A 23458-nucleotide genomic window follows, 5' to 3' on the forward strand; every position below is an offset into this window, starting at 1 on the left:
CTTCTTGACCTCTTTTGATTGATCGTATCTGTAGCTAGCTGAACTGAACGGGACTTGCCACCAGAATTTCCTTTTTCATGTCTTGTCACTGCCTGACATATATGGTCAAGAGAGATACTCATTTTGTGTTGACTAGGATGCAGCAAAATGCTCCCAGTGGGAGTAATGAAAATTAAGAGTTTTGCATAAGCAAGTGCAAAACAGTGACAACCTATTCACTAATTACAAAAAAATAGCATACTCCTATAGCTAGCAGAGCAAATGACACTGAAGAGTTTCTGTGACAAGTTTGCACAATAAAACAATACTTCTGACAAGTTCCTGAAAGGCAGTTCCTGTTACCATTCAAGAGACATTATCTATTGTAAAACGTAGATATATAGCAATACAATTTAAAAAAATGCTTTGATGCTTCAAGATGGTCCATGGTATTACTACTCTTAAAAATACCGTTTCTGAGAGGTAGAAGCACATCCTTCTGCTCCAGCAGTTAAAATGTGTAACAGGGTAGCAGCTCTAGGTGTAAACTTTAAAATGTGTGGTGACACCTCTTTCTCTAACTGAGCTAGCAGATGCTTAAAATACCTTAATGAGGATCCAGGAACGTGTGCTGGTCTTTTCTGCACAAGCCTTCAAGCTAGAAATTCCTGAGGCGAAGATACAGGTTTAGGATTTACTTCTTGTGGTCTTCTGTGGTCTTCTGTACATGCTCACATCTTTGACAACCCTGTGCTCCTGCTGTCTCAGTACGATTCAGCCAGTGACGGACTGCAAGGAATGAGAACTTCAGGTACCCGTTACATTGCAAAAACCTTATCAGCCTCCTCCCATGTACGTCAATCAATGCAGCGGTACCTGAGGACAGCTCAGCCACCTGGCCACGGCTTGGATTTGAGCACGTGCTTTCTTCATGGCAATTTGTTCTTAGCAAAGAAAATTTTCTCCTGTGTTCCCACTCTATTATATCATCCCCCAGCATCTCAGAATGATTTCTGCTTAATTGTTGAGTAGTTCACGCAAGGAACAGGTGAATTTTACCTTTGATCACTTGAATTTGCAACTCATTAAAATAAAATTACTGACACGGGCCTTGCCCCTGGTCCTTTGCTAAACATAGTAAAAAAAAAAAAATGCATGGAAATAATACACAGATCGTACTTTTCCTGCAAGGTCATCCCTCCAGAGATAAAGACTTGTTTTCCCTTCCTTGCAATTACTACAAGTGGCTTTTCACATCTGCGAGGCACAAGGCTTGCTCCTTCAGCAGGTTCTTCTCCACAACAGTTGATGCATTAACTCCATTTTTGCTTCCTTGCAGTGTGTGACAAGCATTGCTGGATTGTGTCCACACGGTGGAGTCTGCTTCCTGCCTGTCTCCCCCATTAGCCCCAAGTCTTGGGTTGGTCTCCTGCTGAATACTTACTTACCCCAGCCCACCTCTTCTTTATTTTCTATCAGTCAGTGCTCCGTTTCAGAGATTGTGAGAATAGCCCCACACGAGAAAATGCTGCTTTCACCCACCCTGTATGTGCTGTGAGAAACTGCCATTTTCCAGCTTCACCCTCCTCTGGGACTTCTGTTCACTGCTCTGTACAACTCAAAGTTACAAATAGAATTAAAATAGAAGCTATAAGGAGCTAGGGCTCAGCTTTTAATATGATTGAGTGCCATTTACTCAACTCAGGACTTGAGTAATCTTAACTTTGCCAAGCTGCTTTGAGTGTGGCTGGCTGAGCAGCATGTCAAGGTTGTGGCTGGTACAGGAGCTGAGGAGCAGCAGCAAGGCACAAGCAGCACTTTGGCAGTTTTGGGTCCTTGGTGCCTCTGCTCCTCACACCTCCTGCTCTCAGCACTCACCTGTGGAGGCAGAGTCGCCCTGCAGCCAGGCTGCTCTGGGGATGGAGGAGGAGGAGGGAAGGATTTCCCCAGGGGCTTAACAAGGGCTTGGGGTGGTCAAGCAGGTGACTTTTTGTGAGGTGGGGGCAGTGCAGCCCAGGGGCTGGTTCCCTGAGCCCTCTCCCCCCAGGCTGGCCCAGCCTTCATCCCTTTTGGCAGACCCCAGCCCCTCTGGGTTCCTGCAGCAGCCGCCTCTTACCCCTCCCGACACAAGCCCAGCCGCCCCAGGGGCTTGTCCCTGCCCTGGGCTCCACCACAATTTACCTTGCCCAGAGCAGAATCAGGAGGGACACTGCTACAAAGGCAGGGAGAGCAGGCCCCTGTCAGGACACGAGGGGGAGATCTGCTTGGGGTACTCCCATCCTTCCCTGCGTGCGTATCGTTTAGGGAAAAGGGCTTCTGGTTGAGTCCTGCTGCCCCCCAGCACAAATATTTTGCACACTAGTAAGTCATACTAGCAGACTCTTGAATCCAGAATAAAACAGAGACATTGTTCATTTGTTCCACATTTTAAAAAAAAGCATGGTTCATTAAAACAGTTTTAATGAAAAAATAAAGTTCTGAATTAAACTATAATTATACATGGCTGAAAGTGATGAACTAAAAGAATGGAGATGTTACTTTTTTCTCTCTGCTGATATTGTAACGTGCTGGACTTGTCAGACACCATCTACTGGGATAAATCTGAAAAGGTAACAGAACAAGAGTCAGTCACATTGATTAGTATCGAACCTCTGTAAAAAAAAAAAAAAAAAGAGGCAGGTTCACTTGGCCATTTAACATTTCTCCCATAAAAATTTTAGGAACACATTCCACGGAGGTCCAGCTGAATTGCAGACACGCTGTAAACACAAAAATGCCAATACTCAGAGCAGGTCCAACCCTCACAGAGCTTGCAACCAGGATCTTCCAAAGCCTTTCTGTTCGCAGAGTGAAATGGCAGCATTTGAGAACTTTGGTTATTTTTCTGGCTGTAAGGAGCAGTCGGGCAGCCGCAGGGGGCAAATCTTTGGCAAACTCCTTGGTGGTTCCATTTAGCTTCTGGAAGGCAGCAAACCACAGTCAGGGTCTTGGATTGACAGAAGCTGGAGCTGGTTTTCAGAACCTAGAGTCGGCTGTTACAGCATGGTGGGACAGGATTTTGATGAAGAACGTGTCTCCTGGTCAGCCAGTACTCGGGTGAGGCAGTCTCTGACCAGCTGTGTCTGCAGGACCAGCAGACACGCTCCTGTCAGCGCTGACCTCGCTGAAGCTGCAGTCACTGACTCCCCTCGCCTCATGGTCCCAGCAGGACAGAGAACGTGCTCATCAGGCATAACTCAAGAGAAACACCTCAAAAACAAACTCAACTTGTGCAATACATACAGCTTGCTCTGTTTGGTCACTGAGGGACAACACCTCGATCTTGGTGGCCTTGCAAACAAGCCTGGGCTCCCTGTCACGTTTCTGAAGAGACCTCCCGCGGGCTGAGGCCCCAGGAAGGCCTGCCAAGGGACCGCAGGATTGATGGGGCCTCTGCTCTCTTGTCCTTCTCCCAGAAGCAGATGGATCTTCTTCACTGCGCTTCACCTTGCTAGCTGCATAGCCTGCATTTGCTCTTATCTGTGTAATTTGCAACCAATAGGTTAAAGATTTTGGTTTTCTGGTTATACATCCAGTCTCAAAAAACAAACTGTGAAAACAAAGTCAACTTGTCTGTAGTGCTCAGATGGAAATGATCTAATCCCGAACCAGACTGGCCAGGTTCTAAGTTTACTACAGCCCCTTTTACAGTCCATGCTTTAATTCTGGGCTGAAAAAAGGGAGAGTCATTGTCTTCTTGAAACAGCACCTTAGAGTTTAACAAAGGGCCGGGAAACAGAGCAAATGGTATCCCCCCCACACACACATTTGAGCCAATCATGCAAAACAAAGTCACAAAAAATCACTGTTAAGAAGAGACTTCTAGGAAATCTGATGTCAACTGTTTTCCAGCACTGCCCACCCAGAAGGAGGACTGTTCTCTTCCTTGAAGCACATCAGGCCCTCAGAGCAGGAGGAGGTCCCATCCTTACTCAACCAATGCCAAATCACAGAACTCGCCTCCTGCCCGGGCCCACGGAGGAGCAGGCAGATCACAGAGGCCGGTATGCATTCGCTCACTCCTCCGGAGCCTGAGAATATCTGAGATCGATACAGAAGGACAAACGGGCAGGTATAACGTTACATTAAAATCAGAACACGTGGCCATTTACTTTTCAGACTCTTCACACAGATTCCCTCTTCCTCCTCCTCCCTCTTCAGAGGATGAGTTTCCTAGCACAGAGAAGTTTTGCAGTTTCCCAATGGGATGAGAAAAAATACGTGGCAAAGGTATTATACATTCCCAAAACATCATCCAACCCATAGCTGTAACTGGACAAAACCCCGCCGAACCCAGGGAGCTCCAGCTGTCCCTTGAGCTCCTCAGTACTTAGCAGCAGTTCTGACCAGGCTGCTTCCTCCAGCCCCGGCCGTCCACAGCTCTGGGAGACCCCAGCCCCGGTGCCGCAGGCAGGCTGGGCGGCCCCTCGGCCCGAGCAGCAGCAGCAGCAGTTCGGGGGAGCTCTCCCCAGCTCCCGGCCGGCACCTGTGCTTTGCACGGCTCGCCTGCCCGCCCACGCAGCGCGCCAGCGCGCGTCCCTTGCCTAGTCCAGAAAGCGCCTGCGCGAGCCCGTCCGGGAGCGGTTCGAGCGGCGAATGTCAAACTTGGAGTCCCGGCACTTCTGGCATATGTACACCTCTGGGACGTTCGACTTGCGGATCTTGGCGCAGGAGAGGTGGATCCAGGTGTGGCACTCGTTACACTCGATCATCGGCCGCCCGGCAAAAGGTTTCATGCAGAAGCAGGTGACGAGGTCCCACGAGTCATCGTCTGAAACGAAACGCAGCGAGTTACGTCTCTGACTCCTGACAGATTTCTACTGCCCTTCAGCTACACCGGGAATTATTTTGCTTCCAATCCAAAGGAACTGCCTGGCTTTCAAAGACAGGCACTTTGCTGACTTTCCCATCGATGAGACACTAGTCTCTGCAAACTCCTCCTCAGCAAGAGCACAAAAGCGGCTGTAATCCAGGAGGGCAGAACTTGTTGCTTCTATAGCCACAAAAGTTGTCAACCTCACCCCCCTCACTTTCCTCCCAACAAAACTGCTAATTAACTCGGCACAGCCAACGCGCCTTTGTATTCTGCTCATGCTACACTGGCAGTAGCACCAATGCTTGCACCCGGCCCACCACCTCCCACGCCACCTCCCGACAGCCAGGCCACCTACCTGAATCCACCATGATGTCCTCGTCATCACCAGTGCCGTCCTCATCCCGAAAGACGACCTGCTTGCCCTGGCGAATGACCGTTCTCTTGCCCACGCTCTGTATCTCCACCGTCTGCTCAGCTGTCACGGCAGGGTAGGAGACATTGGACGGCGTGTCAGAGTCCCACACCGAGCTGTGCTCGGTCACAGACTGAGGGTCGCCCTCAGACGAGGGGCTCATCGGCGTCTCTACAAAAGAGTCCTCTGCCTCCAGCTCCAGCAGCTTCTCCTCATAGTCTTCCTCCGCAGACACCTCCATTTCCCTCCTCTTCAGCTTTTTCTTCTTCCTGATCTTATCCACTTGCTTTCGCTCCGGCAGGAAGCTGCCGGGCTTTGCCCGCTGGAAGAGGGAGCCATAGGGTTTAGCTCGCTTCAGCTGACTGAAGTTCTTTCTGTTCTTGGCAGGAAGGGAAACCGAAGAGGGGGCGTCGTTGAAGCGGGGATCCCAGCTATCGCTGTCGATCGTGCCTCCGGTGCTGTTGGGAGGGCTGGGGCTGTTCCTCAGCGGCGTTTCCTAGAGAACAGCAGAAATCAGATCCCGGCACTGCCTCGGAGGCGGCGCACGTGCGGTGCTGCAGCGCTCGGCGCTCCCGTACCGCGCCCTCCACGCCGCGGCGCTCCGCTCGCCCTGCCCCGCGCTCCCGCTCCCCGCACCCAGTGCTGCCGTGGGGGCTCCGGGGGGCCCCGGTAAGGCCCCGGTATCGGGGCTGCCCCTCACCTCCTGCGGGTACGGGATGTAGCCGGCGTAGGCCAGGACGAAGGTGCAGAACTTGTTGAAGTCCTCCACGGTGCGGTGCCGCCGGGACGCGGGGGAGAAATCCTGGAAAGGGGGGGGGAATAGGACAGGGAGGGGTCAGCAGCGGCGCCTCCACCACGGGGCGGGCACGGCACGGTACCGGGGGGGGGGGGAGGGGAGAGGGGGCACGGGGCAGCGGCGGGGCCCCCCCGGCCCCCTCCCGGTTGCCGCTGCCCGGATCCGGCCCCCCCCCAGCACCCGCTCCCGGAACCGAGCGCCCCCTCCCCTCCCCTCCCTCCCCTCCCCCGCTGCCGGAACCCGCCCCCTCCCCTCTCCCCTCCCCTTCCCTCCCCTCCTCCCCCCGCTGCCGCTCCCCGGGGGCCGCCCCCCCCCAACTTCTCCCGGTGCCCGCTCCCCCCCCCACCCCCCCTCCCCCTCCCCCATTCCGGTGCCCGTTCCCCTCCCTCCCCCCCCCTCTCCGGTGCCCCCCCCCCCCCCTCCCCCCTCCTCCGGGCCCCGCCCGCCGCCGCCGCTCCCCGCCGCGCCCCGCCCCCACCCCCCGCGGCAGCCCCCGAGCTCCGCCGCCCCCCAGGACCCCCGGGACCCTCCGGGACCCCCCCAGCCCCGCTGCCCGGGCCCGGTACCGGCCGCCACGGCGGGACAAGGGGGGGGGGGACACCTCCGCCACCCTCCGCCGCTCCCCGCCGCCCGGCCGGGCCGAGGCTCCGCACCCCAGCGCCACAAAATGGCCCCGGCCCGGCGGCGGCGAACGGGCACCGGCGGCGAACGGGCGGCGGAGAGAGGGGGGGGGGCGGTGAGGCGGCGGTGAGGCGGCCCCCCCCGGGCACGGCTCACCTCCGGGGCGAACGGCGAGGCGCACGAGTCCGAGTCCATGGCCCCGCGGGGCGGGTGGCGGCGGCGGCGGGGCCGTGAGGGGGGGGGGTTGTGAGGGGGGGGGGGCAGCGCCGAGCCCCGCGAACCGCTCGGTACCGGCGGGAGGCGGCGAAGGGGCGGCCGCCGGCGCGGGGGCTGCCGGGAGCAGTAGTCCGGCAGCGCGCGGGGGATGCCGGGAAATGTAGTGCGGCGGCGCGGGGGGGATGCTGGGAGATGTAGGCAGGATGGGCGGGCGCGGTGGGGGGGGGGTGGGGAAGGAGGGTTGAGCCGCGCGAGGGGTGCTGGGAGCTGGGAGGGGGGGGGCGGCGCGCGGGGGGTGCCGGGAGAGGTCGGGGCCGCGGGGGCGGCGCGAGGTGAGCGCGGGCGGCGGGGGGGGGGAGGGGAAGGGAGGGGAGGGGGGGGGGCTCCGTGACGGGAATTGGGGTGGGGGGGGCGGGAGGGGACGGGGCGGGGCGGGGGGGGACGGGAGGGGACGAGGGGGGGCGGGGGGGGCCCTGCCCGGGGCCCTCCGAGCGCCTCCCAGCGCGGGCGGGGCCGCGGCCGCCGCCTCAGGGCCCCGGGGCCGCCCCCCCCCCGCCCCCCGCCGGCAGCCGTCGGGAGCGGCGCGACCCCGTGAGTGCCGCGGCACCGGGACCACCGGCACCGCCCTCACCGGGGGGCCTGGGGTCCCGCTCCCCTCAGCCGGGTGTGGAGCGGCCGGGGGGAACCGGGGGGGGAACCGGGGGGGAACCGGGAGCTGGCGCGGGGCTGGCGGGGACGGGGAGCCCGGCGGGACGGGCTCAGGGCTCGGTGCCGGGGGGTGCCCAGACCGCGGTCGGGGTGCCCGGGGGCTTCACGGAGCGGTCCCGGTGCTGCGGGGCTGCTTCAACCCCGGGAAACCCAAGCACGGGCTTCCTCACGCCGTGACTCGCCCCAGCGCAGCGGCTGCTGGCAGCTGCAGGGCGTTATGCAACCGCTGCTGCCCGCCGTGGGGAAGGACAGCGGCTGCCGGGGCTGTTGAGCCCGTCCCGTGTCCCGGCCGCAGGACGTTTCTCCCCGCACTAACCCCCCTGTGTTGTTTTTTTCTCCTCCCGACAGCTGCTCTCAGGATTGACCCAGGGGCTCCGCACCGGCTGTGGCACAGCACGTCCTCCTCCTCCTCCTCCTCCTCCTCCGGGCAGGGCATGGCAGCGAGCACGGGCAGCAGCGGGACGGCGGCAGCAGCAGCAGCAGCGGCGGCAGCGACCGGGGAGCCAGCCCATGCGGTGTCCCTGCTACGGGGGCTGAGCGCGCTGCGAGCGGAGCGGAGCCTCCTGGACGTCACGGTGGTGGCGGGCGGCCGGGAATTCGGGGCTCACCGCGCCGTGCTGGCCGCCGCCTCCGGCTATTTCCGCGCCATGTTCGGCGGGGCGCTGCGGGAGGCGCGGGCCGAGCGCGTGCGGCTGCACGGCGTGGAGCCCGAGTGCCTGGCGAGGCTCCTCGACTTCGCCTACACCGGCCGCGTGGGCGGGCTGGGCCCCGACATCGCCGAGCGCCTCCTGCGCGCCGCCGACCTGCTGCAGTTCCCCGCCGTCAAGGAGGCGTGCGGAGCCTGGCTGGCGCGCCAGCTGGAGCCCGCCAACGCGCTGGACATGCAGGACTTCGCCGAGGCCTTCGCCTGCCCCGCGCTGGCGGCCGCCGCGCACCGCTTCGTCCTGCGGCACGTGAGCGAGCTGGGCGCCCAGCTGGAGCGGCTCCCGCTGCCCCGCCTGCTGTCCTACCTGCGCGACGACGGGCTCTGCATCCCCAAGGAGGAGGCCGCCTTCCAGCTGGCGCTGCGCTGGGTGCGTGCCGATCCCGCCGCCCGTGCCCCGCTGCTGCCCCAGCTCCTGGCGCACGTCCGCCTGCCCTTCGTGCGCCGCTTCTACCTGCTGGCCCACGTGGAGGGCGAGCCGCTGGTGGCCCGCTGCCCGCCCTGCCTGCGCCTCCTCCGCGAGGCCCGCGACTTCCAGGCCGCCCGCCTCGACCGCCACGACCGTGGGCCCTGCGCCCGCATGCGGCCCCGGCCCTCCACCGGCCTCGCCGAGATCCTCGTCCTCGTCGGCGGCTGCGACCGCGACTGCGACGAGCTCGTCACCGTCGACTGCTACAACCCACGCACCGGCCACTGGCGCTACCTGGCCGAGTTCCCCGAGCACCTGGGCGGGGGTTACAGCGTCGCCGCGCTGGGCAATGACATCTATGTCACCGGTAAGTCACCGGGCTGCGGTGCGCCAGGGCACTGGGTGCTGCTGGCGGGTGGGGCACAGGCTGAGGCGTCCCAGGTCCTCCCCAGAGCACCGCGAGGGCCTTTCCAGGGAATGAAGCAAACATCGCTCAGCACAGCCTGCTCCCTGCCTGCCTCCTGCGCTGCTCTCATTCCTCTTGTCAGGAGCTCGCCTGCTCCTGGAGGTGGAAAAACAGCAGGGCTCGTCGCCTGACGCTGAGTGCAGCCCAGGGCAGGAGGTGCACGTGGTGCAGAGCAGCCTGCTCGGTTCTGTCCCAGCCTTCGCTCTGGGTCGCTAACGTCTGTGCAGGCAGGAGGCTCGTAGGAAAAGAGCAACAGCAGCTGAAACGCTGCTCAGGCACAGTGTGGCTGCAGCCTGAAGACTCCAGGAGTTCAGAGGCTCCTGGATGGGGATTTAGCAGCTGATCTCAATCTGGGAGGTATTTTGGTGTGACTAATACTTCTGAGCACGCAGACAGAACTCCCAGGACTTGCGCTGGAGAAACTTTCTAACTGCTTGCTCTGGACAACAGGAGTGACTTGAGAGGGGGTTTGAATTTCTGGCTGCCAAGCAAGTGTTTGGGTTCAGAGCCTGTGAATCACAAGTCAAGCACGTGCTCGAGGCAGCGTCACATCAGAAAGCCCCGGGTGCCCTGGGCTTCGGCGCAGCTGAGGCACTGAGGAGTGGCAGCAGCGTGTGTGCGTCACGGTGTCTCCCCCTGCATACGTGCTGGCTCCTGACGGTCTGCTGGGGCTGTAATTACTTCCGTAGAGGTGACACGGGAGTGTGAATTGGTTGTTAATCTGCATGTAGAGAGACTTTCTTTGAGCTATATCCCTTAGCCGGTGGCAGTCCTGTGGTGGTCGCAGTGATGTAGAACAAACACCTGGGAGCTCAGGTGCTGCAGAACAGCCTGCACCGACTGCACGTTGTGCTGTTAAAGATTTGAAGCGCAGGTTAGACGGAGGTGAACAGAAAACTGTTCGTTCTCTAGCTGTTAGCAGGGAACGAGGTCAGATTTTAAGGCAGAGCTGCGAAAAGGAAAGACTAACATCCAGCCAGTTTGTGTTAACACCTCTGTGTCCCACGGAAACCTTCCTGAGCAGGTACAGGCAGCTCTGGGGGTGCTGTTTGCTGAGAGCCCCGCGCTTCGGCGAGGTCGCTGGTGCTGGAGGTGGTTCTGTGTAGTGTCAGTGTCATTGCTCAGCCGCTCGGGAAGGCTGGAAGACTTCCGTGCTGCTGACGGGAACAGTGCCTTGGCAGCTGGGCACTGCTGAATGCGAATCTCTGCTATGTCACAGTAGCTTCTGGAGAACAGCAGAGCAGGGATTGCAAAACGGGAAAGAAACTGATTATTTGGAATGAGGGAGGATGCTTGTTCAAGTCATTGCTGAATACTCAGGATAAATTCTTGGCTAGCTGGGAGAGAAATAGTCCAAAAGTTTGTTAAAATCCTCTCGGTGCAAACTACTGCGGTCCCCTAAGTACAGAGATGTTTTCATAACGTGTGGCTCTGGGACACAGAAAAGTGCAGGTGGGTATTAGACAGGTGTAGCTGGAAGGCATAAAAAGAACTGGGTCCCGAGTTGAGCCCTCTCCTCCAGCACCTTGCAGCGCCTCCCCTCCAAGGACTGTGTTTTGTGAAATGCCTCTTGAAATGTCGTGTGCTGTGCTGCAGGGGGGTCGGATGGCTCAAGGCTGTACGACTGCGTCTGGAGGTACAACTCCAGCGTGAACGAGTGGACGGAGGTGTCCCCGATGCTGAAAGCCAGGGAGTACCACAGCTCCACGGTGCTGGACGGGCTGCTGTACGTCATCGCCTCCGACAGCACGGAGCGCTACGACCACGCGGTGGATAGCTGGGAGGCCCTGCAGCCCATGCTCTACCCCATGGACAACTGCTCCACCACCTCGTGCCGCGGCAAGCTCTTCGCCATCGGCTCGCTCTCGGGCAAGGAGTCCATGGTTATGCAGTGCTACGACCCCGACAGCGACCTCTGGTCCCTTGTCAACTGCGGCCACCTGCCTCCGTGGTCCTTCGCGCCGAAGACGGTGACTCTCAACGGGCTCATGTACTTCATAAGGTGAGCAGCGGCGGCCGTCGCGTCCCTTCTGGCCCTGCTTCTGCACTAGGTAAGCAGGGGTTTCCCCGGGGAAAGTGTCTGGATTTCACAGGTGGTCACATGAGGTTAGTGAGTCAGGAAAGCAAGGCAGGGCTTCCCCTGCTCCGCAAACTGCCACGCTTCCTTATTTTAGTTCTGCTAGAGCTGAACCTCAGAGATCTATGCCTGAAATCCCGTACAAATATCTGAATTTAAACCCAAGAGTTGGGAAACAGACAGAGCTACAAATCCGGCTGATGTCGGCAGTTGTGCTTGGAATAGACTTCTCAGTTTTCTTGGCTTCTGGTTCAGTCCCCCTCGTTGCTATAAATAAGTGAGTAAGCACCAAGAAAACGTTAAACTGTAGCACAGCAGAGTGCATCCTCTGTCTCAGCAAAGATAGGAGGACCGAAGGTGAAATGATTGGTCACTATTTTTAAACGCCTGCCCAAACCTGGGACTTAATTACCCATCTGAAGCCATTCTAGTGGAGCAAACACATCGGTTATCCACTTCAGTAAAAATAAACTAGAAGGCATGCTGGTGCCGAAGTATTTCATCCTGTTGTGTTGACTTTGAGCAAACATTGACTTCTGTGATGGCCTCCAGACGCTTCTCTGCTTTTTTCAGTCCCCTCTTGGTCCTGCATAAAGCAGCAGGTTCTACCGAAGCCCCTTTGTTTGTTCTGCTCGGCTTTGTTCTCGCTCAGCCGAATGCCTTGGTTCCAGGCACTTGTTTGCAGCAGTAGTTTGAGTTGGTTTCCAGCAAATACTGTCAAGGCGATTGAAGCTTCAGGATTTCTGATCACTTAAGCATCAGCAGGAGCTAATGAGGAAACTCCCTGGGTCAAGGTTTTCTCCCCCTGTTTCATGTGTTGCAAGGTGGGCTGGTGCTCAGATGCCTGCAGTTAGCAGCTGTGCCTGCAGGTACCAGCTCGTTGTTCTGACCAGTTTTGAGGAAGGTTTTCAGGACAGTGTCCTCGGGACTTGATGTGCTCGTTTACAGCTGCCCGTGCTAAAGATGTTTCACTCGGGTGAGCACCCGTTCAGTTACAAGTACGTCTCTGAGCTGAGTTGCTGCAAAAGCAACTCAAACCAAAAATCAGGTTTTAAAACGTGTGTCCTAGAGGAGCCCTAGGAGTATTTGTTCAGAACGTAACCAGCAAGTCCCACAGCACGCAGCTCGGCTTCACCGTGGGGCCAGCAGGTGGGTTTCTAGAGGCACTGGTTTGCTAACTGGGTGCCGATGTTGTAGGTGAGATTTCTCGTTTATTTTCACTCCCTCTCCCAGTCAAATTGATGTCAGAAATCCATAGGGATGTCTTGTCACTTGGGCAACAAACGACAGCGTATGAAGTTATCACAGACAAAGAGGCGAAATCAATGGGAATAGAAACTCAGCTTGATCAGCAGTTGAAGAATAAAGTGGAATTTTCTACTTTGAAGCCTTTCAAATCCATCTGCAGCAGGACTGTCTTGGACTGACTGACAGCACTTCTCTGGCCACCCTGACCTTGTCCTCTTTGCATTCTGGTGCCAGCAGTGCGTGTTTCTGTGTTACAAACATCCCTCACCTGTTGCTGTCGTGCTTGAATCTTGCAGTGGTGAGCGGGTAAAAGAAGCCTTGGGGGATTATGCTGCCCCGTAAGCTCTTCTGTTACAGTTCTCTGGCCTGTCTAAATTTGGTGTTGGCAAAAAAATCCTCAGGCAGTAGGGATCCCGTTACTTCAACTGCATAGAGGTTTAAGTCTCCAGCGCGGCGCTGGTTTTTCTTCCAGACTCTTAAGCACTTGGTGCCAAAGCCTCTCAAAGAGGCTGGCAAAAAGCTGGTCTGTGAACACATCCACCGTAGATGCAAACTCACAAACAGACCAAGTTTGGGAAAGCCCTCAGGATTGTCTCCAAATTGTCTGCTGTACCTCACAGGTAGTGTCCTAAACCTCAGTGGACACCAGGAAGTGTAGGAAGTGTGGCTTTGCCTGTGGAGAAGCGCAGAAGTGGCAGTGAGGCTCTTTGGGTGTAGGTCACTAGCACTGAGCACTAGAGAAGCCCTCATGTGTACACGTGTGATGCCTGGCATTGCATGTTGCATCTACAGAGGTGCAGCACAGAGCTCTGGGTGTTCCCCGGGGTTGAGCATCACTGCTGGGACCTAAGAAGCCCATACTGGAGGCTGGGCTCTGCACTGAGACCAGAGCCTTCATACGAGGGCTGTTGAACTCGGGGCTTCACAAGAAGAAGGTTTTGAGAACACGGAAGAGTAATTTTGTGTTATCTTCTGCAGAGATGACTCAGCTGAAGTGGATGTTTACAATCCAGTGAAGAATGAATGGGATAAAATCCCTGCCATGCTCCAGGTAAGATGCTCACCAACCTACTGGGTGCCTTTCGGTGTTAAATGGCTCGATTTACTTTTGGGAAGCAGGATTCTGGCTAGGTTGTAACCCACTGAGCACGGAGTGCATTTAAATGTACGGGTTACCTGGGAGGAAAGTTCACGCCGGCTGTCGGTGCCAGTTCAGCACCGCATGGCCATGCTGACGTGGGGGGAAGGCAGCAGCTGGTGAGCACTGTGCCCCCTCTAACTTTGCAGTAGGAAGACATCTGCTTCCTTGGGCAAAATCCCCCTCCTAATTGTGGTGCCTCTTTGTGCTTCAATTGTAGGTTCACGTTGGGGGCAGCGTGGCCGTGCTGGGCGGGAAGCTCTACGTCTCCGGCGGCTACGATAACACCTTTGAGCTCTCGGACGTCCTGGAAGCGTACGACCCCGAAACGCGAACGTGGAGCGTGGTGGGCAGGCTCCCTGAGCCCATCTTCTGGCACGGCAGCGTCAGCATATTCCGACAGTTCATGCCGGAGACCACGCAGGAGGATGACAGCATCACGCTGGACAACACCATCAACTTGAACAGGCAGCGCCAGGACCTCCACAACCAGAACCTTAACGAGCTTCGTTAGCAGGGGAACGCGCTGTCCCTGGCTCAATGTGAGTTCGTTATCCCGAACCAGTGTTGCTTTGAGAGAAGACAGAGGCAAATTGGTGCTTGGAAACAAACACATATACTGATCAGTAGAGGGAGTAAAAATTCTGAATGTTTGAAATGCTGTTGTAGAAACCTAGCTGGCAGAACACGAGGCCTCCGGGCGCAGCGGTCCTCAGTCCTTCTCTGTGGGGGCAGAAGGCGCAGCACTGCTCACAGAGAAGACCTGAGAGGCAAACTCTGAAGAAAACAATTGTGTTATCCATCACTGCAGCATCACGACTTACAGCTTTTGGTCAGATGCCTTTCACTTTGAGCTCCTTCACCCTGTAACGCTTTGTTTGTCACCAAAGTCCTTTCTTCAGTTTCTTCCTATGGAGAGAAAAAAAGGAACGGAAGGAAATGGGCAGGACCGACCCCCCGACGGCCTGAGCCTGCTGTGGCAGGAGGGGTCTGTGTGGTAGGACTGTGGTCTGCAGCCTGCCCCTGCTGTGTGCTTCAGAGGGAGGCAGGCTACTCGCACATCTGTTCAAGGGGAAGAGACCTTCCTGAATGAGGTTACTGTGAGAGCGTAGCCCATCCCATCGTGTCACCACAGCCCTTGGCTCCTGTCCATGCTCTCGGAAGGAACGTGTCTGTAGAGCAGGGATCCTAGAGAGTTTGGGGCACGAAGCTTCGCCTGGCCTGTTGTCTGAACTTGGTTCTTTGTGTATTGTGTTGTTGTGTTGTTTTTAAGTCTTGTCATTGAAACTTCTGCAGGTGTTTCTTTTCCTGTCCTTCCTAGAAGAACACTTTTTTCTTTCTTTTTTTTTTTTTTTTTCCCCTCAGAACACCTTTATTTATCTTTTAATGGTATTGTTACAACTAGGGTGCCTTCATTTCTGGTCACCCAAACTGCACTGTTCTTTAAAGGAAAAAGGAAAAGTGAATCCCCCTCAGCTGGCTTGTGAAGCGGCTTCTAGGGCTCATGACTCGTGCCAGAGGCCCTCAGGAAGGAGCCTTCCTTCTTCTTTACTATTTTGACAGAATTTGTTCCTATGGGGTTGTTCAACATGGGGCTGAACATAGCAGAAGATGTCTGTGTGGCTTGTTCTGTGACTCGTGACTAACAGAATTTACTGTCAAGTCTTCTATGCCAGGCTATCAGCACGTGCTGTGTCGGGCAGGTAGGCCCTGTGTATCGAGGGCAAGTTCTTATTCCTTCACTGCTGTAAAGGAGCTGGGTTGGAATTCTGCTATTTTAAAAGGAAGAAAAAAAAAAGATTGCCTGGAAAGGTAAGCACAACTTCCCTAAAAGATTTGCCACAAACCTGTAGAAGAAAAGCTGGTGGTGTTTAGACACCGTGGTGCAGAAATGCATCAGCTGGTGTGAGGCAACCTGCTGAACCCTCGGAGAGTTCTCGTGCCTGTCTCATCTTCACTTTGCAGAAGCTCTTGGAATCTGAGTAATTGGAAAATGCTGCTGAGGTCATTTGGCCAAGGTGTAGGAGTTAGCAAGAGTGTTGTGGAGTGAAAGTTAGTTATTTTAGGGTTTTCTTTGTGTGTGTGTGTGGCACGTGTAAGATTTGCCTTTATACTTGCTCAAGTGGCCTAGGTAGCGTGAACTGTATTTCCTCAATATACCTTCAGCTGAAGAGAAGCTGCTTGCAGTTTACTTGTGGAATGTTTCTTGAAAAAAGAAAACAGGATTGCAGTATGGCCCATCTGAAAATGGGCACTGCTTCCAGAAAACTGTAGCGTAATAGTGGCTGAAATGGTGGCTAGATTTGCTCTTTTTTCTGCCTTTGGTTTTTAACCAATAGGAAACAAAAAAAAAAAAAAAAAAAAAAAAAAAAAGGAAAGCGGAAAGCCCGTCGACTTGGCTTGCATGCCTTCTGGCTTGCTGTTGAGTGCATCAGAACACTATCTCTCTAAAATCAACACGTTCACAGCTTTAAAAATCTGTTTTGCCTTGAATACTATTTTATGCTAAGCTACTTAGCTGTGAAACTTGAGGAAGCTGTTTATGAAGCTTGGGCTTTGCTCAAAGTCTGAAACTTTGACAGTGCCTTGAAACTGCTGCCTGCAGCAGAGGATCCATGGCGAGGTGGGAGCAGCAGGGGTCCCCTGGGCACAGCGGGTTCTCCTTGCTGGTTTTGTCTTTAGGCGCAGGGAAGTGCTGGTGCAGGAGCTGCTGCTGGAGCTTTCCTCCTCGTGGCACAGCGGGGCCGGGGCGAGGGCTGTGCTGGGGCGGTCCCCGTTGGGTGGAGGAGCCGGCCAGCGGGACACACAGCCAGCAGCTCAGGGCCCGCTCACCCATTTCTGGGAGAATCGCCGCGTCCCGCTGTGCTGAGCCTGCACACTGAGCCACCTGGCTGCACGGCACTCAGTGTGTGGGGACAAAAAGCAGCAGCTGCGACGTGGCGACGCTCGAGAGACCTGCGCAAGGGTGAAGACCCCGAGCTGCCTGCACGCGCTGTATGGCCGAACTTGTGTTGCAGACTGAAGTATTTATGCTGAACTCTAACTAGTACGTACACTATATCTCATACCGTAGTGCTCACTGCTGGACCTGCCACCCTGAAATTCCTGAACCAGCTAAACGAGTATGGATTTGTATTTATTTTTTTTGTAAAATCCATTGCGTCCAAATCTTTGAGTACTGTTTAAATACCATCCTTTGAAACAAAGGCATTTTACATTTACAGATAATGTATTTTTATTCTCATAATTTGTTTTAAATTTACTTGCAACAGTCAAGTTAAATAAAACGTTACATAAATCTCTATGTTTTTCAAGAGAAAGATTACTAGAACAAGTTTTTGCTGAGATGTTTCTCATCCTAGGCCTGAGGTGCATTTAAACGGGAGAGCTGCCTGCTTGGTGAGTAGAAAACGGAAAGGGGACTGAGGGTGGGTGGGATGTGAATCCTGATGTGTGCTCGGTTTCAGGTGTAATATTCCACTGCCACCCTGCAGGAATGCTGGGGAAATGGTTTTCAATGTGACAGCAACCCTGAATTAAGTTATTTCAGAAAATTATTACTTACAAGTATAAATCCCCACATCTAAAAGCAGGAGCTTGGAGAATCACCCACTTCCTTGAGCTAATCCTGCTGTTTCAAGCTCAGTAGCAGCTAAATTAGTTCAGTGGTGAGAAGATACAAGGCCACACCACGCCTTTAATGTAGTAAAGTAACAGTAATAAGTAGCAGAAGCTTGACAGAACCGAGTGGAAATAAGGCACAAATTTAATTGAGGACACGGTCCTTCCAGCACACATTTAAGGAAAGGGGCAGTCAGACACTCTTCCGGAAGGTAAACTTTAATCATGAGCATTCAGACTCAAATGTAGAACTAATGGAGCAAGGTAAGAGCTAGCACTGTAGAAACGGGAGGTGAGGCAGCTATCCCTTCTGATCACGAATGAGAGCTCATTAAAAAGCAATTCACAGTACTACACATACGGAGTTGTCAATCACATCCCATCCCATACAATGTATGTACATTTAAGTAGTCATTCTGAGTAGCTTCATATTTCCTAGTTTGATACCCGATTATCGCTTCATTAGGAACTTTCCCTGCAACCCGGGGGTAGGATCTTTAAACAGGAGGAGGGAGAGAGGCTGGGCGTACGACTTCAAGCCCCTGGAGGCTGAGAAGAACAAGCGTAGCAGAGCGTCACCCCAGCCTAACGCTTTCTTGTGTTTGGTAGGAAGGCTGCGTGCAGCCGCCCTACGTTTCACAGCCATCAGGAATTGCTGCTGTTATTATCAGCGACTGCTCTATCACATCTGCCGCAGGGAAGTTCTCGTTGGAACAGAGTCTCTGCACAGGGATCTCCTCGGGCAGGGAGCTGTGGGCCAGGGACTCCACGATGACCTCGGCTGAGCCCACCTCCAGCTCCTGGGGTGGCTGCAGGGCCACCACCACGGCCTTCTCGTCCTCGATGATCAGATTTCGCAGCTTCCTCTGCCGGGGGTTGTAGTTCTCCACGCGGTCGTGAATCTCCATGTGGCGCCTCAAGTGAGCCTGTGGAACAGAAAGGACGGAGCTGCTGAGGGCCAGCTCACCTGCAGGGTGCTGTGCTTCTCAGGGGGAGAAGGGGCACAGCAAAACCCTCCTGCCCCCTGGGCCTGCCCTTGCTCAAGCACCGCACCCTCCTGTGCTGCCAGCACTGCCCAAAGCCCCAAACACTCAGCTCTCCCTCAGGCTCGGGTGCACGCTTCCCAAAAAAGCCTCACTACGAAGTGGGAACCTGCTTGTGTCACTGCAGGGGAGCAACCCCTGACGTCCGTGCCCCGATCAGGCACGCAGCCTGTCACAGATGTCCTCAGAACCAGGCCGTGTCCCACCTGCCGCGTGAACTTGTAGCCGCACTCGGTGCACTCGAACTTCCTCACTCCCTTGTGCCTGCGGACGTGGACACGCAGCTGCTCAACCGCTGGGAAGAGAAGGAGGCAGCAGCTCAGGGCGGCCCTGCCGGCAGCACGTGCCAGCAGAGCAGCTGCAGGCACGGGGTGTGAAGCACCGCTGCAGCAGTGCCGCCTCGAGGCACGCGAAGATCGCGGCCCGTGCCAGACGTGCCAAGGCACAGCTGGAAGCACGAGGTACCTTTGAAGGTTTTCCCACAGATCTGGCAGAAGTGGGGCCTCCCCTCCTGGTGCCGGCTGGCGATGTGCCTCAGGAGGGGCCCCTTCTCCGTGAACCTCTGGTCGCAGAACTCACAGCTAAAGGGGCGCTCCCCTGTGTGGGTCCGGTTGTGCTTGTCCAGGCTCGCTGCCGTGAGCAGGGGAAGAGAGAGCTGGAGGTCAGCAGTCCGCTGGGTGTCCCCGTCCGGGCACAGGCGCAGGCTACGCTGTGGTGAGACCACGTATGCTCTGTGCCAGGCTAGTTATGAATGCTTAAAAGGGGCGTAAGCAGCAGTTTGCTAGTCTAAGCTAACCATTACTGTGGAAAATTCACCACTGTCCTCCCCTCTTTGTGCTGTGGGAGTAGGGAAAATACAGGGAATGCTCCTTCCTGAAGCATTATCCCATGCGCGTGAGAGCACGCTTTGTTCTGGAGGGGAAGCAGAGGTTTCTCAGCACAGCTGCTTCCAGAAGTCCCAGATACCTGCAGGAGCGTGGTGCTCAGCACTGCAAACCCCGAGGTGGCTGCTGTGAGGTAGGGCTGGGGCGGCAGGGCCGCGGTGCCCAGCGGGTACCTTGTGTCCTGAAGGTCTTGCCGCAGAGGTGGCACTGGAAGGGCTTCTCGCCGGTGTGCGTGCGCAGGTGCATGTTGAGGTTGGCTTTCTGCGTGAAGGCGTGATGGCAGAACTCGCAAACGTAGGGGCGCTCGTTCCTGCGGGCAGGGGACACGCAGCTGAGCCCCCCCAAGGCAGGCCCCAGCTGGAGAACGGTCACCTTGACCCCGGCCTTTGGTCCCTGAAGCTAGCTGTCACCTCAAAGCACTGTAATTGAATCCTACCTCAGCCCATCTCAAACTAAACTATTTCAGAGGCCCACAAATTCTCTCCTGCAAGCACAGGCTCCTGAAGCGCCGAGCTGGTGCCTCCTGCTCCTCAGGCATCAGAACCAGCCCAGGGAACAACACCAAGGGCAAGTGCAGAGCGCAGCTGCCGATGCGTGCTCGTCCTTCTGAGAACAGGAACGAGCCAGGCAGCAGGACAGCTGATGAGCTTCGGTCATCACCTCTATTAATTACTACAGTCACACACTCGGAGGAAGTACAGACAGTATGGACTTCTTTTGGAAGAAAGCAGGACTGAAGGTCGGCCCCTTACCAAATTTCTTGCCTCCAGGAAAGCTGGAGGGTGGCAAGCACCACTCACACACCTTGCAGGCGCTGCGGGAGCTCCCCAGCACCCACTCAGCTGGGGCTTGGGGCAGGTGGCACGCAGGAAGGAACGGGTCGCGTCATACCTGTGCTTGGCCTTGATGTGCATCTGCAAGCCGTTGCGACTTGAGGCTCTGTGTCCGCACTCCTCGCAGACAAACAGCTTCTCTCCCCGGTGCTTGAACGCCTCGTGCAAACGCAGCTCTGTCCGAGACAGAAAGCACTTGGAGCAAGTCGAACACTGCAAGTCCACAGGAGAGCGCAGGGTTAGGCAGCTCGCCCACACGCAGCTCACAGCCCTGCACCCCGACCAGCCCCGCGCCCCTCGCAGCACCACGTGGGCCGTGCACGACTCATCCCCTGCATCAGGACCCTCCCTGCAGCCGGCTGGTGCAGCAGCCCCAGCTCTGAGATGCCGAATGGGATGAGACAGCCTGCCTGAACTGAAACACCCGTCAGTACTTGGGTCTGTCAGCCAGAAAGCCACGAGGGTTGCTCCTTTATCCACCCCAAAAAAAAAAGAAGAACAAAAACCATTTCCACTTCATAACTCCCTGCCTCTCTCAGCAGAGCCGGAGCACACAATGGGCACCGTTCTCTAACCTGGGCCCGAGTGCCGGGGGATTCCCTCACAACCCCTACAGCACTCCTCCTGCAGAGGAGGCACCAAGGAGCACCGCCGTGTGCCAGGTCGCTCCCCTTACCGCGTGGGGCTTCGGGGCGCCGTGCAGCTTTATCATGTGGCTCTGCAGGTCCTTCTTCTGCATGAACTGCTGCGCACAGGAGGAGCACTGCAGGACAAGAGCAGAGTTAGCTTCCAGCCACCTCCTGAGCGGTGACTGTGGCGTGCTGGGTGGTGCTGCAGCACACGGATCTGCGGGTAAGGCGGCAGAAACCTAAGGAGTGGGGCTGCAGGAGAAGCTGCCTGACTCCAGCACGCCCCGAGAGCCTGTAGCAGCTCAGAGAGGGGAACAGCCCTGCTGCTGCTGGAGCCGACTGACAGCCGACAGGGAAGGGACCCGGTGATCAGCTCAGGGACGAGGGGAAAGGCAGGCGCTGGGGAGAAAAACCATCCCCATGCGGAGCCACAGCCCCCAGTGCAGCACCTGCCGGCAGGGCCAGGCTGCCCAGAATAGAAAGGCATCCTGCTCCGGCTGCCCGCAGCGCCAGGCTGCAGCAGCCACTCAAAGGAATGCCAGAGGCAGGCGCTGCTGACCTTATAGGGCATCTCCCCGGTGTGCGACACCATGTGCAGCCGCAGCTCCATCCGCCTCTTGAATACCTCTTGGCAGACCGAGCACGTGAAAACCTGCAAGGGACAGGGAAAGCATCAGCTTCTGCACAGGCCAGGAAAGAATGAGGCTGAGGCAGACACAAAGCCAGCAGCCAGCACAGCCACTCAGACCCCACGGCTGCCATCGTGACACTGGGCCTCAGTTAACCTGCCCCACGTGAACACAGACTTTCTCCAGTGCAAAGACTATTCCCATATGCTTGAAAAAAAATGCAAAAGCCACTAAAATACCAGGCTATGGGGAACCAGCGTACCACGAACAGAAGCCGCTGCCGCCCTCACCCAGAGTGGCCTTTCGTGATGCTCTGGGGACAGCACAGCAGCAGCAGGATCAGGTTTTGTTCAGCAGCTGAGTGATTTGGGCTGCAGCTGGACAAATTCTGCTTCTGCCACCGGCTGCCCTCCAAGCGACCGGCGCGACTCAGGGCCATCCATACCTGCTCGGATCGGTTCATGCAGTTTCTGGCTTCGTGCTCCAGGAGATTTTCCTTTCTAAAATAACATTTCCCACACTTGGAGCACTCAAAGGGCTTCTCTCCAGTGTGCTTCCTGGGGACACACAAGCAGAGAGCCCCCGTTACTGCCGGCCTGACAGCTCAGCTCCGCTGCCCTGGCCCGGGTGAGGAAGTGGCTGCACAAGATCCAGCTACGCGTGCGGGTCTGGGGGCTCCGGCGTTTGTGCTCAGCAAGGAGATTGGCAAGAAATGCACTTGCTGCCACTGCTGCCGGCCCCACCAGCTGCCTGTTTCACTGTCTGAAGCAGCTCCTCGAGAAGCTCTGCTCACTCAGAAGCAGCTTGTGCACGGGGAGGGCTGAAGGAAGCTCTTACAGCCTCCCGCAGCGCCAGCACCACCACAGCCATCTCCAGGGGCTGGAGAGCACCCTCAGAAAGCCTCCTGTCACCCCTTCTGCTGATCCTGCAGCACCCAAAAGCACCAGCACGCCCGAGCGCTCTCTGCCCAGCACCCAGCTTGTTGCATGCACAGCCCGCGTTGGTTCCCCCAAACTCATGCTGACTCTGGAGGCCCAGGAGCTGATGGCTGATGGACGGGCTCCATCCCGAAGCCGCAGGAGCTGGCAGCTCTGTGCCTTCACCACCACCCACCCGCAGCCCTCAGGTCCCCGGTGAGGGCTCCTGAGCACCTTCACCCTGTGCATTCTGAGCAGCATTTTGGACTCGAGTCCCACCCGTGTCTGCAGGACACGCACAGCCCGCTGCCTCTGCAAGGCTGGGGGGTGCGTGGGGACCCCTAGAGCTGAGACCTCGTGGGTCAGCCGGGGCTCCCCACCCCGCATCGAGCTCAGCGCACCCCGGGGCGATGCCCACGGGCCGGGCAGTGCCGGTGCCCCCCCGGTACCTCCCCCGGTGCCCCCCCCAGCCCCATCCGCGTTATGAAGCAGAGCCGTGCGGGTCACCTGTTGTGCACCTTCAGGTAGTATTTGCTCAGGAAGGTTTTGTGGCACGTGGGGCACTCCGCCGCTGCCGCCGAGCCCTTCCCGCTCCCCACCGCCCCCTCGGGGGGCTTCTTCCTGCCCCGCGCCGCCTTCCTGCCCCCGGGGGGCGCCTCCCCGCCGCCCCCCGCCGCCACCACCACCGGAGGGGGGACAGCGGGGACGGAAGGGGCAGCAGGGGGGGCACCGGAGGGCACGGCGCTTTCCGCGGCCGCCCCCCCGCCGGGCTCGGGGGGCTCCGCTGGCGGCTGGGGGGGGGCGTTGGGGGCGCGGCGGGGCCGGTGCCGGGCGGCGGCGGGGCGGAAGGCCCGGCACAGAGCCACGGCGTCGGGCACGCCCAGCTGCTCGGCCGCCGCCAGCAGGCGGGCGCGGTTGTGCGCCGTGAGCGCCAGGCGGCCGGTGTAGAAGAAATCGAGCAGCAGCTGGAACGTGTCCGCCAGGCCCTCGGGCAGCGGCACCGGGCTCCCCACACCCCCCGTCCCCGGTCCTCCGCCGCCACCGCCACCGCTCCCCACGCCGCGGAAGAAGCGCGAGCAGCTGGCGAGCACCGGCCAGTGCGCGCGGAACTGGCGGCCGCCCACCCCCAGCGTGGCGTCGCAGAACTGCCCCGCGGCGCGCTGCCGGTTCAGCTCCCGCAGCACCCGCACGCTGTGCGCCGCCACCGCCGCTGCTGCTCCCGCTCCCGCCATGGCCGCGCCGCTACCAGGACCCGCGCGGCGCCATGAGGGCGG

General features: G+C 57.3%; 3 protein-coding genes across 5 annotated transcripts; 1 reads left to right on the forward strand and 2 right to left on the reverse strand.

Annotated features, from left to right (window-relative positions):
- Window positions 1-3611: 3611 nt before the first annotated feature.
- PHF13 (PHD finger protein 13) lies at window positions 3612-6914 on the reverse strand. Its single transcript, XM_084494860.1, has 4 exons — window positions 6820-6914; window positions 5947-6048; window positions 5190-5742; window positions 3612-4789 (listed from the first exon to the last, which is right to left on the reverse strand). The coding sequence occupies exons 1-4, from the start codon at window positions 6856-6858 to the stop codon at window positions 4563-4565; spliced, it is 921 nt and encodes a 306-aa protein (XP_084350986.1). The 5' UTR covers window positions 6859-6914; the 3' UTR covers window positions 3612-4562.
- A 445-nt stretch (window positions 6915-7359) lies between these two features.
- On the forward strand, window positions 7360-16930 carry KLHL21 (kelch like family member 21). 2 transcript variants are annotated; one of them, XM_084495073.1, is made up of 5 exons: window positions 7360-7470; window positions 7936-9066; window positions 10762-11167; window positions 13469-13541; window positions 13849-16930. In XM_084495073.1, exons 2-5 carry the CDS (start codon window positions 8022-8024, stop codon window positions 14140-14142), a joined length of 1818 nt encoding a protein of 605 aa, XP_084351199.1. In that variant the 5' UTR covers window positions 7360-7470; window positions 7936-8021; the 3' UTR covers window positions 14143-16930. The 2 variants fall into 2 exon arrangements, with proteins under 2 accessions (XP_084351199.1, XP_084351200.1); XM_084495074.1 differs by lacking the exon at window positions 7360-7470 and adding an exon at window positions 7525-7543.
- On the reverse strand, window positions 15330-23431 carry ZBTB48 (zinc finger and BTB domain containing 48). Of its 2 annotated transcripts, none has more exons than XM_084495071.1 (9): window positions 22692-23431; window positions 21713-21824; window positions 21198-21290; window positions 20686-20772; window positions 20068-20185; window positions 19350-19486; window positions 18758-19001; window positions 18499-18587; window positions 15330-18175 (listed from the first exon to the last, which is right to left on the reverse strand). In XM_084495071.1, the coding sequence occupies exons 1-9, from the start codon at window positions 23414-23416 to the stop codon at window positions 17879-17881; spliced, it is 1902 nt and encodes a 633-aa protein (XP_084351197.1). In that variant the 5' UTR covers window positions 23417-23431; the 3' UTR covers window positions 15330-17878. The 2 variants fall into 2 exon arrangements, with proteins under 2 accessions (XP_084351197.1, XP_084351198.1); XM_084495072.1 differs by having other exon boundaries at window positions 18758-18922; window positions 20068-20222.
- Between the last annotated feature and the right edge of the window lie 27 nt (window positions 23432-23458).

This window comes from Aythya ferina (assembly GCF_964211825.1).
Source record: "Aythya ferina genome assembly, chromosome: 21".
Taxonomy (NCBI): Eukaryota; Metazoa; Chordata; class Aves; order Anseriformes; family Anatidae; genus Aythya; species Aythya ferina.

Bases quoted from the DNA above. Each gene is read 5' to 3' on its own strand.
- KLHL21 (XM_084495073.1), top strand. From the start codon at position 8,022: ATGGCAGCGAGCACGGGCAGCAGCGGGACGGCGGCAGCAGCAGCAGCA. The intron at 9,067-10,761 runs GTAAGTCACCGG...GCTGTGCTGCAG, and splicing joins CAATGACATCTATGTCACCG to GGGGGTCGGATGGCTCAAGG. The intron at 11,168-13,468 runs GTGAGCAGCGGC...TATCTTCTGCAG, and splicing joins GGGCTCATGTACTTCATAAG to AGATGACTCAGCTGAAGTGG.
- ZBTB48 (XM_084495071.1), bottom strand. From the start codon at position 23,416: ATGGCGGGAGCGGGAGCAGCAGCGGCGGTGGCGGCGCACAGCGTGCGG. The intron at 21,825-22,691 runs GTGACCCGCACG...GTGTGTCCCCAG, and splicing joins TACCTGAAGGTGCACAACAG to GAAGCACACTGGAGAGAAGC. The intron at 18,588-18,757 runs GTACCTCGTGCT...TTCTCTTCCCAG, and splicing joins CTGTGGGAAAACCTTCAAAG to CGGTTGAGCAGCTGCGTGTC.
- PHF13 (XM_084494860.1), bottom strand. From the start codon at position 6,858: ATGGACTCGGACTCGTGCGCCTCGCCGTTCGCCCCGGAG. The intron at 6,049-6,819 runs GTGAGCCGTGCC...CCCCCTTTCCAG, and splicing joins CCTCGCCGTTCGCCCCGGAG to GATTTCTCCCCCGCGTCCCG. The intron at 5,743-5,946 runs GTGAGGGGCAGC...GCTGTTCTCTAG, and splicing joins ACATCCCGTACCCGCAGGAG to GAAACGCCGCTGAGGAACAG.